This window comes from Podarcis melisellensis, assembly GCF_964234715.1.
Source record: "Podarcis melisellensis genome assembly, chromosome: W".
Classification (NCBI taxonomy): domain Eukaryota; kingdom Metazoa; phylum Chordata; class Lepidosauria; order Squamata; family Lacertidae; genus Podarcis; species Podarcis melisellensis.
Genome location: NC_138535.1, coordinates 31263907 through 31281287, shown reverse-complemented (window position 1 = coordinate 31281287; position 17381 = coordinate 31263907). Strand labels below are relative to the sequence as shown.

Sequence of the window (17381 nt, the reverse complement as noted above, 5' to 3'; positions counted from 1 at the left end):
TCCAAAAATTTTATTAGTTTTTACAATATCAATGACAAACAAAAACATAAAACAAACAAAACATAACAAACATAAACCATAACCTTATTGAAAATAACAGTTATTTACTTTGTAAAATGGCTTCCTCGTTTTCCAAATCCCAATTTTAATACCCTTTAAATTAAACATTAACATCTTTAAATCTTCTCCTTCTTGTATTAAACATATTATTTTATCAGTTAACATAAATGCAATCCTAAGCCCATTAAGTATCTGGACGCTATTTCCTGTTATTTTAGTTTAATAAATTTAGCTAAATAATCATTAAATTTCTTCCATTCTCCGTGGTGTTCCTCCTCCTTCTGGTCGAGGACTCTTCCGGTTAGATCGGCTAGCTCCATAAAATCCATCATCTTCATCTGCCATTCTTCTACTGTTGGTAATTCTTGAGTTTTCCACTTTTTAGCTAACAAAATACGAGCCGCAGCTGTGGCATACAAAAATAGATTAACATCTTTCTTGGGCAATGCCGAACCTGCTATTCCAAGAAGAAAGGCCTCTGGCTTCTTTATAAATGTATATTTCAACATTTTTTTCAATTCATTATAAATCTTTTCCCAGAAGTCCTTCACCTTGGAGCAGGTCCACCACATATGAAAAATGTTCCTTCCTTTTCTTTACATTTCCAACATGTATTATCACAATTATGATACATCTTTGCTAATTTTACAGGAGTCAAATACCATCTATACATCATTTTCACAATATTTTCCTTTAACAAAGTACATGCGGTGAACTTCACCCCTTTCTTCCACAATCTTTCCCAGTCCTCAAACATTATGTTATGTCCTAAATCTCTTGCCCAATCTATCATCACCAATTTAACTTGTTCATCTTCCGTATGCCACTCCAGCAAAAGCTTGTACATTTTAGATAAGTTTTTACCTTCAGTATCTAACAACTCCATCTCCAACTTAGATTTTTCCAAGGCAAAACCGTTTTTCTTATCCAATTTATACAATTCATTAATCCGGTGGTAATGTAGCCAATTTAGCTTATCTTTAATTTGCTCAAATGGTCTTAATTTATAACATTCCTCTTCCTCTATTAATAAGTCATAATATCTCAACCATTTGGTATCCATATTTAATTTTTTCTGGGCCTTTGCCTCCATTGGTGAAAGCCATCTGGGCGTCTTTCTTTCTAAAAGGTCTTTGTATTTTATCCAAACATTATACAACGATTTCCTAATTATATGATTTTTAAATGCTTTATGGGCTTTTACTTTATCATACCACAAATATGCATGCCAACCAAACACATTGTATCAAATCCCTCTAAATCTAGTAAATCTGTATCTTCTAATTTCATCCATTCTTTAATCCAACAAAGTGTGGCAGCTTCAAAATAGATTTTTAAGTCTGTTAGAGAGAATCCCCCTCTTTCTTTGGAATCCGTAAGTAATTTGTATTTAATTCTGGGTTTCCTCCCCTGCCAGATAAATCTAAAAAGAGCTTTTTGCCATTCTTTAAAACATTTCACATTGTCTATAATTGGGAGGGCTTGAAACAAAAAAAGCATCTTTGGCAGCACATTCATCTTAATCACAGAAATCTGGCCCATTAATGACAATTTTAAGTTAGACCACACCTCTAAATCTCTTTTAATTTCATTCCATATTTTCTCATAGTTATCCTTATACAAATTCAAATTTTTCCCAGACAGGTTCACCCCCAAATATTTAACTTTTTTCACAAAACCTAGGCCCGTTTTTTCTTGTAATATTTTCCTTTCTTCATTATCCAGATTTTTCTCTGTTACTTTGGTCTTGCTCTTGTTTAATTTAAATCCTGCTACCTGACCAAACTCATGTATTAGCTCCAGTGCTTTAACTGCACTGGAGTCTGGATCTTGTAATGTCAAAACTAAATCATCAGCAAAGGCTTTTAATTTGTATTGTTTTGAACCTACTGTAATACCTTTAACTTGTTCATCTTTTCTAATCATACTTAGCAAGACCTCCAGAACCGAGATAAACAGCGGAGGGGACAGTGGACACCCTTGCCTGGTTCCCTTCTCAATTCTAATTTCCTCTGAAACCACATTATTTACAATAATTTTAGCTTTTTGTTCTTGATAGATCGCTTTAATACCATTTATAAAATCATGACCTATCCCCATACTCTCTAAGTTATGTAACATAAAACTTCAAGAAACATTGTCAAAGGCTTTCTCAGCATCGGTAAACATTAACATTGCTTTACAACTCTTTCTTGCTTCTAACTTTTCCAAAATATCCACAACATTTCTAATATTGTCTTGCATATGTCTTCCAGGCAGAAATCCTGCCTGGTCTTTATGAATATACTCAGATAAAACCTTTTTTAGTCTATTAGCCAATATATTTGCAAAAAATTTATAATCCACATTGAGTAGGGAGATTGGTCTATAGTTTTTAACGTTGGATCTATCCTGACCCTGTTTAGGAATCAGAGTAATGTACGCTTGTTTCCAGGTTTCAGGTGCTCCCCCCCCCCCCGTAAAATTGAATTAGATATTTCTACCAGAGGTTGTATAAGCCAATCTTTCAATGTCTTATAATATTTCGCTGATAGACCATCAGGTCCTGGTGTCTTGCCAAGTTGCATTGAATTTATTGCATGTTCCACTTCCTGGCTTGTAATTACGCCATTTAGTAGGTTCTTTTTATCTTTTGGAATCCTTTGCAGTCCGTTGTTCTTTATAAATTGCTCGATTTTCCCTAGATCTTCTTTTTCTTTTTTATACAGTTGTTTATAATATTTATTAAAACATTTTCTAATGTCTGCAGGTTTCTCTACCGATTTTCCTTCTGTAACAATGTTTGTAATAGTACTTTGTTTTTGTCTCTTTTTTAATTGCCAGGCTAATAGTTTCCCACATTTATTTGCAGATTCAAAATTTCTTTGTTTCATCCTTCTTATCTTCCATTCAATTTCTTGGTTTACTAACTGTGAATATTGAACCTGTAAGGTTTTAATTTCTTTTTGGATCTGCAAATTCTTTGGGTTTCCTCTAAGCTTCTTCTCTTTGTCTTTCAGTTGTTCTATAATTTTGTCTTTTGTCTCATTCTATGACTTTCTCCTAATTGCATTTTGTTGCATCAGAAACCCTCTCATTACTGCTTTGCTGGCCTCCCAAATCACCCTTATCTCCATTCCTTGAGTCATATTAAGTTCAAAATAATCCTTTAGGGTTTTTTGGGCCTTATTTACAATTGATGAATTTCTCAACAAATCGTCATTCATTCGCCATCTGAAGGGACCCTGAACAAACATTTTCAAGTCCATAGAAACTGCATTATGATCTGAACAGGTTTTAGGGCAAATTTCCGTTTTGGCCACTTTAGGAACCAAGTCTCTGGATATCCATATAGAGTCTATTCGCGAAAATACTTGGTGTGCATCTGAAAAAAAGTGAAGTCTCTTTCCATTGGATTTCTAATTCTCCATATATCTGACAGATCAAATTTTTCAGTTAGATCAAAGAAAGTCTTCGGTAGTCTGCCAGAGTTCGTAACCTTTGATCTCTCAGTTCTGTCCATCAAGGTAGATGCAACTCCATTCAAATCCCCCATCAAAATAATTTTATAATCCAAGTATTCCAGCAGACTTGCTTCCAGGTTCTTAAAAAATTCCGCTTTGCCATCATTAGGTGCATAGATTCCTAATACCAAAAAATTCTCGCCTTGTGCTGAAATTTCAGCTGCAATATATCTTCCTTCCTCATCTTTGAAAGCAAATTTTGGATTCCATTTATCTTCTTTTTTTAAATAATATTTATTACTTTTAAACACTACAAAAGAGAAAAGAAAAGAAAGAAAAAAGAAAATGAAAAAAATACAATACAATATATAAACATTACACAACAAAACATTTACACAATAAACTAAACCAAACCAAACAAAAACAATTTAAAACTCAGATCATATTTCAATATCTTAACTTTCATTCACTTGTTTCAAGGACCTCCTCACACCTCCCTTTTTGTCTTCCACTTCTATTAATTGTTTCAGCAATTCCTTTCCATCTTCCTCTATTTTCTGTCATATAGTTATCTTAACATATTTTAAACTTATTTTCCCTTTAATACTCTAATAATCTAATTGTACTTAATTCCTTATAACATTTCTACTAAAGCCATGTAACTTCATTCCAACATTTTTCTAACACTCAGTAATTTTACAATATTTCTATAAATAGTCTTTAAACTTTTTCCAATCTTCTTCCACCGTCTCTTCTCCCTGGTCTCGGAATCTGCCAGTCATTTCCACTAATTCCATATAGTTCATCAACCTGGTGATCTTCTGTCCGAGGCTCTTAACTCTTTTCCAAGTCGCTTCTGCAAGTCTTCTTCGTACTTATACATGCACTTTACTTTGTCTTCTGCTGATCTTATTTTTATTTTCCTTCCTTTGAGGCTGGAGAGCAGATCTTGGGGAAACTCCCACCTAGAGATGATTTTATTCCTTCTCGACAGGGCGACCAAATCTCCCTAGTTAGACCTAAGATCCAAAAGATATTTCGGGACGTCTTTCAAAAATTTTTCTCTTGACTGTTGTCCTTCTAGGTTCTTCTGGTAGTTCCAACAATCTCTTATTTTGTTCTTTTCTTTCCCCCCTCCTCTTCCAAGTCTGAAACCCCTCACAAGTTTGATCTCTTCTTGACCCAAGTCCTCCAGTTCAGATAGGACTCTGCTCCTCAAAATCTGATTTTCTTTAAATTCAATCATAGAGGGCATCAACTTATGATCATCAAGTTGCATCTGTAAAGCTGGGACACTCTCTCTCTCCAATTGTGTTACTTTAGGTTCAACAGCAACAACTTTCTCCCTAGCCTTCTCCGCAGTTTGCCATGTCAGAGTAGAATCCTGTATCAACTTCTGAATAGTTTCTGTATTAGTAGTCACTTTTTGTCCCAAATTATCAATTTTAGTAGTTACCACATCCGCTTTCTTGTTAAGCTGTTCCAGTGAATCACTTATCTTACTTAAAACAACCACTAAGGCCTCTTCTGTCGACATTCTTATCCAGTTCAAGGTCAATCTCAGAATCTCACGGCTTTTAAGCTTGCAGCTGGAAATTCCCCCAGCTCAGCTCTTGTAACAGTTTCAAAGGCTTCCTCTAGAGGGAAACAGTTTCTATTTGTATTAATCCTTTTAAACACAGTTCAAACATTAAAGTTAGTTTCAATTTTCAGTTACTTTTACTCCTTTTTAAACGCAGAAGGAGACAGTGGAAACAAAATATTTCTCTTGTTTAACTAGCTGTCAGCAAACGTTCTATTCACAGTCAATGAACATTCCAAAAACATCAGTCTTACTAGCAGCCCTGGAGGAAGCAGATGGAAATATTAAATTAAAAACTTACGAACAATTACAAACATTTAGAATAAATTGGTTACAATATTATCAATTAAAAGCAACTTATGAAAAAGACATAAAAAGGGGGGGATTTGAAAATAAAACCTCAAAATTAGAAAAGGAAATACTACAGAGCGATCAAAAAATACTTGCCAAAATGTATAGACTATTAATGAAAACCACCCTAGAACAAGAGACGAAAGGGGAAAACATGTTAAAATGGGAGCACGATTTGGGATATGAGATAGATCTGGAAAGATGGAAAACTTTTTGGGAGGGAAATATAAATTTTACTGCTTGTGATTTATTAAGGGAGAATTTCAGAAAAATGCACCACAGATGGTACCTAACCCCTGACAGATTGTCAAAAATAAATAAAAGGAACAACGACAAATGTTGGAAATGTAACAGAACAAAAGGTACTGTCAGGGAACTGCCATCAGAGAGAGAGATGGGGGAAAGGCTCCAGGAGAATAGGAGAGACCCTACAGCAGAAGCAGGAACCAGCAGGGGGAGCGCAGGAGTTCCAGCGGAAGGGGAGTCGGAGGGGAGGCTCTGGGATACTTCTAGTGAGAATAGTGAAGAGGTAACAAGACCCCCGTTAGGAACTCCCACCCCTCGCCGGAAACTGTCACGCAGAGAGTCACGAAGGCCCATGTCCGTCAAACAGCTTTTATGTTGGAGTAAATTCCGCAGACGCCCACTGTCAGATTCTACCAGCGACTGACGGAGTCATGCTTTGGGGGCTCCGTTAGTGCCTGGGTTTGGTTGACCAGCCAAACCAGAGAGGGATTAAGCTTTTACGCACAAGCAGCTAATTATCCCATCACAGGTACATTATATCACATGTGGTGGACTTGCCCAAAGATTAAAATCTTTTGGGACATGATCCATGACGAAATAAAAAAATTGATAAGGACATCACATAAAAAAAAGGCAGAGGCATATTTATTAGGAATCTTAGATAAAGATATCCCCAAAGAGAAAATTAACTTATTTCTATACGCGACAACAGCGGCAAGAATTTTGATTGCTAGCTATTGGAAAGAGGAAAGCATCCCAACAAAAAGAGAATGGTTGGGGAAACTTTGCGAGTACCTGGAATTAGCAAAATTGACAGATATAATAAGGAGAAAATCCAAAACTATGGTTATGAAGCAATGGGAGTGTTTAAATTATTATTTAGAAAACCAGGGCTCAACTACAAAAATCTGGTTGTGTTTAGAATAATCTTCTGCGTAATATAAAAAAGTGAGACATTAAGGAAACCCAAAGGGAAAATATGAAGAACAGAGGCTCTGAAGAACGGATTATTAAAAACGCGTGAGGTGAACGGTGGAAGTGGTTTTTTTTATTTTCTTTTTTTCTTTTTCTTTTCCCCTTTTTTCTTTTTTCTTTCAAAAGTAACAATTTGTTTAAGGTAGATAAGGACAAGACGAAATTATACAATTGAATGTAAATATAGATGAGAAATGGCTATGTATTGTGAGTACTTATCTACTTTTTAAAAAAATTCATATATGACCTGTTTTTTTACTTTTTTATTCTCTTTTTGTTCCCTTTTTCTTTATTCTGATATCTTACATTTCATTTCACTGTGTTATCATGAATAGCATTTTATAGAGGTATAAATAACTGTAAATATGGGGGACTTCCGGGTTGGCGCCTGCAGCAATGGCTGAATTCCTCTGATCGGGAGGAATTTGCTTCGTGGAAATCAGGGTCTGGCCGCCACGGCGAAGGCGGGGACCCACTAAAAATCACAGGCGGGAGAAGCCTGTGAACATGGGATTCGGCTGGCACCTTTTGCGCCTCCCCTACTCGTGGGGAAACCCGTTTTCGGGGATCCGGAGCGACGTGGGGTGAGTGGCACGGTGCTTCGAATTGACTGCTTCTTTTACGGAGTGAAGCCGCATTGCTGTTGCCGGAGAGCGCTGACTTTTTCCTGTGGACAATTTGATCTTAAAACAACTACCCGTGAGTAGAACAGAAAATTGTTCCCACTCATATTCCCAAGCAGGGCCGGACCTCTGATGAGCCAGAGTGAGGCAGCTGCCCAGAATGGCTGGGGCAACCCAGTCCGATGGACAGCATAGAAATCTCAAGGTTGAATTTGTCTGATTTCCTTTCAGAGCCATTCAAGTTGGTACTTTTCAGCACCTAGGGGTGTAGTGGCATCTGGACCATGGACCTCTCAGCTGGTGACTTGTGGGAGTCAGTCTGCAGCTCACCACACCTCAGCCAGTGGGATGTATCACCAGAGATTACAGAACCCCAGCCGAGTCTTCAGAGATGTCCTGCTCTCAGCAGTGGCGGAGCAGGGTGGGGGCGGTCCGCACTGGGTGTCATCCTGCGGGGGGGGGGACATTCACTGGTGGCTTGGGAAGCTGGGAGTCATGGGTGGGCGCTCCCGGCTGGAGGAGGCAGGCAGGGGAGAGGACGGGAAGGAGGCAGGTGAGCAAAGAACGGAGGGGGGCAGGAAGGGGAGAGGAAGGAAGCGGGATCGGTGGGTGCGCCTTTCATTCTGCCTGGAAGACCAGCGCCTACAGCTGGACTACCAAGTGGATTGAAAGGGTCACTTTGGGGACAGCGCTGCAAATGCAGAAGGGATCTTGGCCGGTTTCTAAACAGGGAAAGTGAGTTTCCCTCTGACAACCGCTTTCTGCCTCCCCTCTGCAAAGCTCCACATGTTTCCGCCCCACCCTGTCCTCAGCCAACCCCCCACTTAGAAGCCACTCTTGGGTTATTGACTTCTGTGTGCTTGTGTATCTGTGTCTCCCGTGTGGGGTTCCTCTCTGCGTAAAGTCTTCAAGCTGTGCCTGTGTGCGCCTGACAAATCGGCCCCATTGCCTTTCCCTCGTCAAAATTTATCTTTCCCCCCACCTCCAGTCTCCGTTGTTGTGTGTCCTGGCTGAGAGGAAAAACAGAAGACGGGGGGCCATCGGTCAGGGATAGTCTACTTGAGATTCCTGCATTGCCCCAGGGGGTTGGCTTGATGACCCTCAGGGGTCCCTTCCAGCTCCACTCTTCTCTGGTGCAGGCAGGCTTGTGCAGAGTTTTAGGTACAAGTTGGGTGCAAGGGGTGCAGCCCATCTTATGTACCGCCGGCTCGGGAAGAAGTCCCACTGATCATGATGAGACTCGCAGGCGAGTAGATTGCTGCTGTGCAGGCCTGCTGTTGAAATCAATGTTTTCCTTTTCAGAGCATGGTGAAATCCCCATGACTAAAACCTCCCCTTCCGTAGTTTCTGTCAGGAGTTCAGCCTACACTCGAGTAGCACCCTGGCAGAGACACGTGCCCGACTGGCATGTTCCCTCCCTCCTGGTCGATCGTTTGGGAGCTTCATAAGCTTTCTTCAGCCCGAACATCCCAGCGACCGATGCCAAGCGACACCGGCACACTTGGGGATCCGCAGAGTTTGCGCAACTTGCGTGACAGACCTCAGCATTTTGGCTAATCTACTTTATTTACATATAAACACACACGGAGCACTGCAACATGGCTCCCTCTCTCTCGAGCATCAGACAGCAAAGAGAAAAAGGACAATAGTCCCACTTCACGGAACACAGGAACACAAACATCCTGTCGCCGTCACTTCCCACTCTGTGAAGTCAAAACATAGACAGCAATCCCATGACTGCAATCATGGAGCTGGAATTCTCACAGTTTCAAGCGCTACCACAGGTTCCGCAGAATATCTGTACTGCATGCTTTAGTGTGGCAGCACCTGCCCTTTGGAACTCCCCGCCTCTTGCAACAAAGCACGTGCCTTTGCTAGACGCTTTTCAGGCACCTGCTAAAAGCATTCTTGTTGAGGCAAGCATACCTAGAAGCTTAGGAAGTTGAAGTAATTTTCATCTCTTTTAATATTTTAGCTTTTGTATGTTTTAAAGTAGGATTATTGATTTTTCTTGATTTTACTGCTGTGGTGGTTTTTTTGTTTTTTGTTTTGGTAAACCACTTTGCAGGCTTTTAAAAATAAATTTTATTAAATAAAGAAGCAATACATAGAACTAAGAATAGAAATATATAGGGAAATATATATCCCCCCCCCCATTTTCTTTATTTTTCCTTCTCCACCTGCTGCTGCTCCTCCTCCTCCTCCTCATGTTCCTCACCTGAAGGAAAAGCCAAAGAACCACCATTAACATTGGTGCCTGGTATGTGCAACCATATGCTGTATTTTTATTCTTTTTGGCAAGAAAATGGGCACACATGGAGGCAGCAAACCTTTGTGCCCTTCAGAGGCACATGCGCAGTCTGCTACTGGCCTCTGGTCTCCTGCGCATGGGGTGGGGGGGAGGCCACCCCTTCCACGCAGCGAAGGCGACCCTGGCATGGCTACCAGCTGCCCACAAAGGCGCACTGAACTGGGCTCCAGACTGTGGTGGGACTCCCCTAAGCCCCAGCCAACATGGCCAGCGCTCATCAGGGATGATGGGACTTGAAACCCAACATCATTGGGAGGGAGGGCCATGTGAAGACAGGATTCTCAAAAATACCTCTGGCTTGCGGCTCCTGGAGTGTTGCTGGCCACGCCTGGAGTTTCTCTTCAAGCTCCTGGAGCTTCACACGGAACACTTGAGCTTCCTTAAATACTGTTTCAGCTGCATGCCACACCCCAGCCAAAAGAGCTGTAATCACTGAGAAAAAGAAGGGAGCATCTGTGCATGTCATTCCGGTCAAGTTGCACCAAAGTGGGACTTGTTCATCTGAGCTCCACAGGCTGGTTTTTTTTAATTGTTTGACTGGGGTTGTTTGTTGGTTTTTCTTTAATTTGGGCAAGGCCTTTTTATGTGCCCTTTCAGTCCCCAAGAGCCAGCACTGTAAATCAGTTTTAAGGGAGTCTTACAACCACAGCTGCCGCCACCCCCCAACATCATCAGTAGTTACACATACAGGCTTTTAAAACTTATTTAATATCTTTTTTAAAAAGTTAACCTTGTAATTCCTAAATCATTTTAAACACTTTGAAATACTTTCTAAAATTCTGCTATTTAACATTTATGTAAATAATGTAATAAAGGAACCCAAATGGTCAGATATTTCCCTGTTTCAGTTTTATCCCATAATGTATCCATTTTGCTACATGCCAACGATACGGTGTTGTTATGTGGAGTTTGGAACAAACAGGGTTAAAACTCCGTGGTGTCCTGTATCTGGGAGGAGCCCGAAGCAGGGCCAGACGTCACAGGCTTTGTCTGTGAAAGTTCCTTTCGATTTTGCCTGAGAGTCACAGCTCAACGGAGAGGCTGTGAATCGGTGTGCTTTGGAAGCACGGAGAATGCAGGAAAACTCTGATGGAAGAGACTGATTTATAGCTTGTAAATAAACACTTCTAGAGATAAGAACCGATCTGTCTTTGGACTTAATTTATCCCTTTCTCATATGGACTCAGGACCGCTGCATTTACTCTGCTATCCTGCCAGGTCATTTTTTCCAGCAAAGTTCGCGCAGGGAAGAGTGACCGGACGGCAATTTATATTTACCCGAAGGTAAATTTATTTGCACCTGAAGAGGTTATGGATCTTACGTGTTTCCTGACAAGTGTGAGAAGGGAGGAAGGCTGCCAGCTTTGAGTTGCTGTGATCTCCTGCCAGGAAAGGGCAGTGGGAGATGCTGGTGATCGGAGCCAAGAGCCAAGAGATACGGCTGCTGCTTCGGAGGACCTGCTTGCTGGCAGAGTGAGTACGTTTGAAGCCCCGGGGGGAGGAGATGGCTGCTGCTCAGGCACAGCAGAGCCAAGAGAGCTACCCCGGTGAAAAATTGCATGGAGCCAATTGGGAGGCCTGGTCAAGAAGAGCCAGGGGGTGGTTTGTGGCCACAGGGCTCTGGAGTCCAGTCCAGAAGGAGCCGGCACCACCCACGCAAGCTACTGCTATGCTGAGGGAGAAAGAGCAGAGGCAGCTTTGCATGTTGCAAGCAGCTGTGGACGCTGTGCTGAAGCCTCATCTGGAGGGCGCTGAATCGGCCCAGGCCGCCTGGCAGGCGCTGAGGAGTGTGTGTGAAAGCTCAGCGGGAGCCAGGCCAGAGGGGGCTGGAGGAAGCCCAGGAGAGGCTGAAGGTTGCCCAGAAAGCCCAGTGGGGGCTGGGACAGTGTTGGGGAGCTGTTGCAATGCTTCAACACGTCTGTGTGATGGACTGTGTGCGGGAGAGATGCTGAGAGCTGAAAGGAGGAAAGCAGTGGCAAGCTGTTCCTCAGGCTGCTGTGCACCCAAGAGTGGGGGTGCAAGCCGTTCCAAGAGCTCTGAGAAAGCGAAAGTCTCCGAAAGTTGTTTGTGCTTTGCTGCGACGTCCAACAGCGCTGGGAAGCATCCGCTAGAGGCCCAGGCTGCCAAGGACACCAGCTGCAGTGGAATGTCAACAAAGCAGTTTCCCAAGGCCTGTTCTCAGCGGCAACGTGAGAAAGCTGCAGGCCAGGAGAAAAACAAAGACAAGTCGTCTTATCACCTCACAGCTGCGACGGTGGCTCTGGGAAAAGGCAAAAGCCTTGATTGGGGGGAGGCTGTGGCCATGGCAACCAGGAAGGACACTGGCAGAGGCCCCGGTGGGGGTGCGAGCAACGCCATGGCAGCTTTAGAAAACAGCCAGAGAGACACTTTATCTTTTATTATCGATTCTGGAGCTTCTCACAGTCTTGTAAAATCTAAAGAGTTCCTGAGGGACTGCAAGACAGTTAAAACTAAACGCTACGTAAAATTAGCAGATGGGTCTCAGAGACCATTGACTGAATCTGGGTTCCTTTATTGTTCTTTCTTGGATCATTGGGTGCAGGTTTTTGTGGTTCCAGAGCTTGCACACTCTCTTTTAAGTGTGCCAGCACTAAATGACGATGGGTTCAATGTTCTGTTCTCTAACAATTTGTGCTCTTTTTACAGGGATGGGAAGAAGATCTACAGCGTTGAGAGAAAAGACAGGCTCTTTCTGGTGCAGATGCCTGTTGAAAAGGGGGCTGGTGGAAAAATGGGACTAGTGGAAAATGGGACTGGTGGAAAAATGGGGCTGGTGGAAAATGGGGCTAGTGGAGAGTCCATTGAAGATGCCCATGTGCAGTGTGCAAATGTCCCACCACACAATGATTGTATTCACTTATGGCACAAGAAATTTGGGCATGCTGGGTGGTCGCTTGTGAGAAAGGCTGCCGAAAACACCATTGGTTGTAGATTCAAGGTTTGTGACAAATACCTAGATTGTCAAGCCTGTAAGCAGTCGAAGGTCACAACATGCTCATACCCCAGGTCAGAGAGGCGAACCAGCAAACCCTTTGAACTTGTGCATGCAGATTTGTCAGGACCCATGCCAACACCTTCTTTAGCTGGGTCTAAGTGGGTTCTGGTTCTGATTGATGATTTTTCGAGGTTTTCTTGGGGTTTTGCGCTTAAATGCAAGTCAGAAGCGGCTACCGTGATCAGGGATTGGATCACAGCGATAGAGCTACAGTTCTCTACCAGGGTGATTTCCTTTCAATCTGATCGCGGGGGGGGGGGGGGAGTTCACAGGTTCTGCGCTGCAATCGTTTTTCAGGCAGAAGGGTATCAATCATCGATTGTCTGCCCCCTACAGTCCGCAACAGAACGGGGTCGCAGAGAGAAAGTTTCGCACATTACAGGAATCTGCAAACGCTATGTTGGCAGACTCAGGTTTGCCACAGCACTTTTGGGCTGAGAGTTATCGGACAGCATGTTTTGTACAGAACAGGGTGTACAATTCCAGTGTAGGCAACACACCGTTTTTTTTTGTTGCATCAGAGGAAGCCTAAAGTACACTACTTTCATGTTTTTGGGTCTCAGGCTTGGGTTCTCATTCCAAAGGCCAAGTGCAGAAAGGGTGAGCCAAGGTCTAGGAAGATGATCTTTGTGGGCTATGAGCCGGGTTCAAAGGCGTGGCGTTTCGCATACCCTACTGGCAACCAGTCTAAGCTGCTTATTAGCGGCAGTGCTGAGTTTTGCGAGCAGAGTGGGTGGAAACGTCTTCACGGGAACCCAGATGTTCTATCAGACTCAGATGAGGAAGAGGAGGGTGAGGCTGAACCTGCTGCTGATGTGCATGGTCCACAGCCGCAGGGTCCAGCGCCAGGCTCTCCAAAAGGGAGTCCCAGGACCCCTCCACAGGTCTCTGTCAAGTCTGAGCTAAGGAGTGCACCATCCTCACCAGCACAACCAGCTGTACGCCCGAAACGGCGCAGCAGGTCAGAGGGGGATGTGTCAGACACAGAGGATAGTAGAGTTGATCCAGGTGAATCAGGCGCAGTTCCAGAATTCACGCTGAGGAGGTCAACTAGATCAACCAAGGGAAAGCCACCTGAAAGGTATTAAGCCACTAGTGTCTGGGTTGGTGTGGCTAGATGTGAACCTGAATCCTTTGAGGATGTTCAGAAGTTGCCTCAGGAAGAAGCCAGGAAATGGCATGAGGCGATGCAGAAGGAGATGAACTCAATGGAGTCTCTAGGTGTGTTTTCTCTCACGAAGTTGCCGATGGGCGAAAAAGCTGTTAGCTGCAGATGGATTTACCGTTTGAAACCCACAGAAGCAGGAGAACCACAGTATAAAGCGAGATTAGTGGCCCGAGGAGTCACACAGAAAAAGGGTGTACACTTCACGGAAGTGTATTCGCCAACCTCAAGAGCAGAGACTCTGAGAGCGCTTTTGGCAATAGCAGCACAGAGAGGTTGGAAAGTGAACCATTTTGATGTAGATGTCGCCTACCTGAACTCAGATCTCAAGGAGGAGTTGTACATGCTTCCTCCTCCAGGGTTTGAAGTCAGTGAGCCAGGCGTCGTGTGGCGGTTGCACAAATCCATCTATGGATTACGCCAATCTGCCAGGAATTGGAATATGTGCCTACATGAAGCTTTAGAGGAGCTAGGTTTTAAGAGATCTCTTGCAGACAGTTGTCTTTACATTAAAGATTCAGGCGTAAAACAGCAAGTGGTGCTTGTGTTTGTTGATGATATCTTAGTTTTGGCACAGACAGGTGAACAGGTGGAGAAGTTTGCTAAAGAGCTTGGAAAGCGGTTCAAGTTAAAGCAGCTTGGAGATGTCAAATCCTATTTAGGCGTCCAGATCACAAGAACAAGTGATGGAAGCTTTTTGCTTTGCCAGAAGGGTAAGATTGAACAGTTGCTTGAGAAGTTCAGGGTGTCTGATTGTGCAGGTGCCAGATCACCCATGGAAGCTGGATTTGTGAAGGAGTGTCAGCAAGTAGAACGCGTGGTGTTCGAAAATACTGAACTCTTTCAGTCAGCTCTGGGCAGTCTGTTGTATCTGTCACAGTGGAGCAGACCAGACATTGCATTTGCTGTCAATCTGCTCAGTAGAGAGGCTTCAAGTCCTAGTGTGCAAGCCTGGAATGGCATCAAGAGAGTTCTGAGGTATTTGCAGGAAACCAAAGACTTGTGTCTTAGGTTGCCAGCTCAAGGAGAAGTCAAACTGACTTGCTTTGTGGACGCAGATTGGGGTAACTCTGAGGACCGCAAATCAGTGTCAGGTCTGGTGGTGAAGTTTGGGGACTCAGTGATAGGGTGGAGGTCCCGGAAGCAAAGTCTCATAGCGCTTTCGTCTACTGAAGCTGAGTTCAGTGCGCTATCAGATGCTTGCAGAGAGCTGGAGTTCTATGTGTGTTTGATCGAGGAAATCTGTGGAGAGGTTTGTCTGCCCGTTGTGGTGCATGAAGACAATCAACCGTGCCTTAAATTAGCTGAGACAGGGCAATTCAAGGCGAGGACCAAACATTTGGACATACGTTTTCAAAATGTGTGTCAGAGCGTTCGTGAGGGGCTAGTTGCTCTGAAATACTGTCCCTCAACAAAGAACCTCGCTGATGGTTTCACAAAACCATTAACCTTCCAGAAGCACGAGGAGTTCTGTGAGGGTTTGTGTATGGGGAAAGCATTGTTGGCTATTGTCCCCAGACGCAGGACAAGAGGGGGTGTGGAGTTTGGAACAAACAGGGTTAAAACTCCGTGGTGTCCTGTATCTGGGAGGAGCCCGAAGCAGGGCCGGACGTCACAGGCTTTGTCTGTGAAAGTTCCTTTCGATTTTGCCTGAGAGTCACAGCTCAACGGAGAGGCTGTGAATCGGTGTGCTTTGGAAGCACGGAGAATGCAGGAAAACTCTGATGGAAGAGACTGATTTATAGCTTGTAAATAAACACTTCTAGAGATAAGAACCGATCTGTCTTTGGACTTAATTTATCCCTTTCTCACATGGACTCAGGACCGCTGCATTTACTCTGCTATCCTGCCAGGTCATTTTTTCCAAGAAAAGTTCGCGCAGGGAAGAGTGACTGGACGGCAATTTATATTTACCCGAAGGTAAATTTATTTGCACCTGAAGAGTTAGCACAAACATTCTGAGCGTCTGCACATCATTCTGAGCGTCTGCACATGCGCGAGCAGTGAAACCTGGAAGTAACCCGTTCCGTTACTTCCGGGTCGCCGCGGGAGGCAACCTGAAAAGACGTAACCTGAACCGAGCGGAAGAAGAGGTATGACTGTATTTGAGGATTTGCTTCTCTGATAGGAGTACTGGGTCTCATCAGATGACAGCCTCGGCCTTGAAGGCATCAAGATCTGCACAAGCAATTCTTAGCTTTACCAGAACTGAAGGCGGCAATGGGATTGCCCCTGCTCCGAGAAGATATACAGTGGTACCTCAGAAGTCAAACGGAATCCATGCCAGAAGTCCGTTTGACTTCCAAAACATTCGGAAACCAAGGCGCGGCTTCCGATTGGCTGCAGGAGCTTCCTGCACTCAATCCGAAGCCGCGGAAGCCCCGTCGGACATTTGGGCTCCAAAGAACATTCACAAACCGGAAAACTCACTTCCGGGTTTGTGGCGTCCGGGAGCCAAAACATTTGAGTCGCAAGGCGTTTGGGATCCAAGGTACGACTGTATTGGTAAGGATAGGAGGGGATTGGGAGAGACAGGGAAGCCCGGAGGGAACGCCCCACCTAACCCAGCTCCGACCCCAAGCCAATATCACCAGCGGCTGGAGCAAAAGAGCAGAGGAACCGCACACCGGGGACCGGCTGGGGGCTAGAAGAACGCGGCGTGGACCCTGCCCTGCCAGTGCAGGGGGGCACAGCAAAAACCATGCTTTATGTTATTGAGTTGATTTTCAGTCCATTTCTTATCCGTATTTTAAAGCCCTATGAACCCAGGTAGGCGTCCTGAACCATTGGAGCCCATTTCCTGGAACGGCCGCCTCAGCCCTGATCTAGGGACCCGACACCAAGCTCTGGGGGTCCCACAGGAGAATTAAAACTGCCCCTTTTTCTTGTTCCCTTCTCTCTCTCTCTCTCTCTCTCTCTCTCTCTCTCTCTCTCTTTCTCTCCCTCCTCCTTCTTCTTTAGTTATACACACAACCCTCCCTTTTTTATTAATACATTATTACTCATTATTCATCCATTTCTATTCACTTCTTACTCATTTACTCGTTTTCATTCTTATTACTCATTTCTCTCTCTCTCTCTTTTTTTTACTTTTCCATCTCCACTCCCCCTTTTTTCTATTTACTTATTACAATGGTTTTTTTTTCTTTTCCTTCTCTTTTATTAACAAACAAACTATTTTCAGTAGGATTTTTTGTGTTTTCTTTTTCTTTTTTCTTTTTCTCTCTATCTCTTTTCTCTCTTCCTTATCTTTTCTTTTCCATCTTGTCTTTTATCTCACATTATAACTTGAACAACCACAGCGACTTTTGATTTCTAAATAGAATTCCATTAGCCTTTACATTTTTAACTTTGGACTCTTATCTGCAAACTCCCAACCCCACCTCCCCACCTTAACACTGGGAGGGCCATGTCCCCGGAATTTGTGAAGACAGGATTCTCAAAAATACCTCTTCCTTGCGGATCCTGGAGTATTGCTGGCAATGGCTGGATTTTTTCTTCAAGCTCCTGGACCTTCATAGGCAATGCTTGATCATCATTAAGTACTGTTTCCGCCCCCGTCTTAGGGCTATTGGGCGCCTTCTTCGGTATTTCAACATCCTGGAGAGG

At 43.7% G+C, this 17381-nt stretch overlaps 1 protein-coding gene and 1 long non-coding RNA gene across 2 annotated transcripts in view; one reads left to right on the top strand and one right to left on the bottom strand.

The window, feature by feature from the left end:
* Positions 1-17381, top strand: part of LOC309361330 — a 1008653-nt gene that overhangs the window by 447770 nt on the left and 543502 nt on the right. The gene's annotated exons all lie outside the window — the stretch shown is intronic.
* Positions 12920-17381, bottom strand: part of LOC309361243 (inositol polyphosphate 5-phosphatase OCRL-like) — a gene marked incomplete at both ends in the record, with an annotated part of 178535 nt that continues 174073 nt past the window's right edge. The window contains 1 exon segment of the mRNA XM_081896157.1: positions 12920-12937. Within this exon segment, the coding sequence (XP_081752283.1) occupies positions 12920-12937 (18 nt within the window).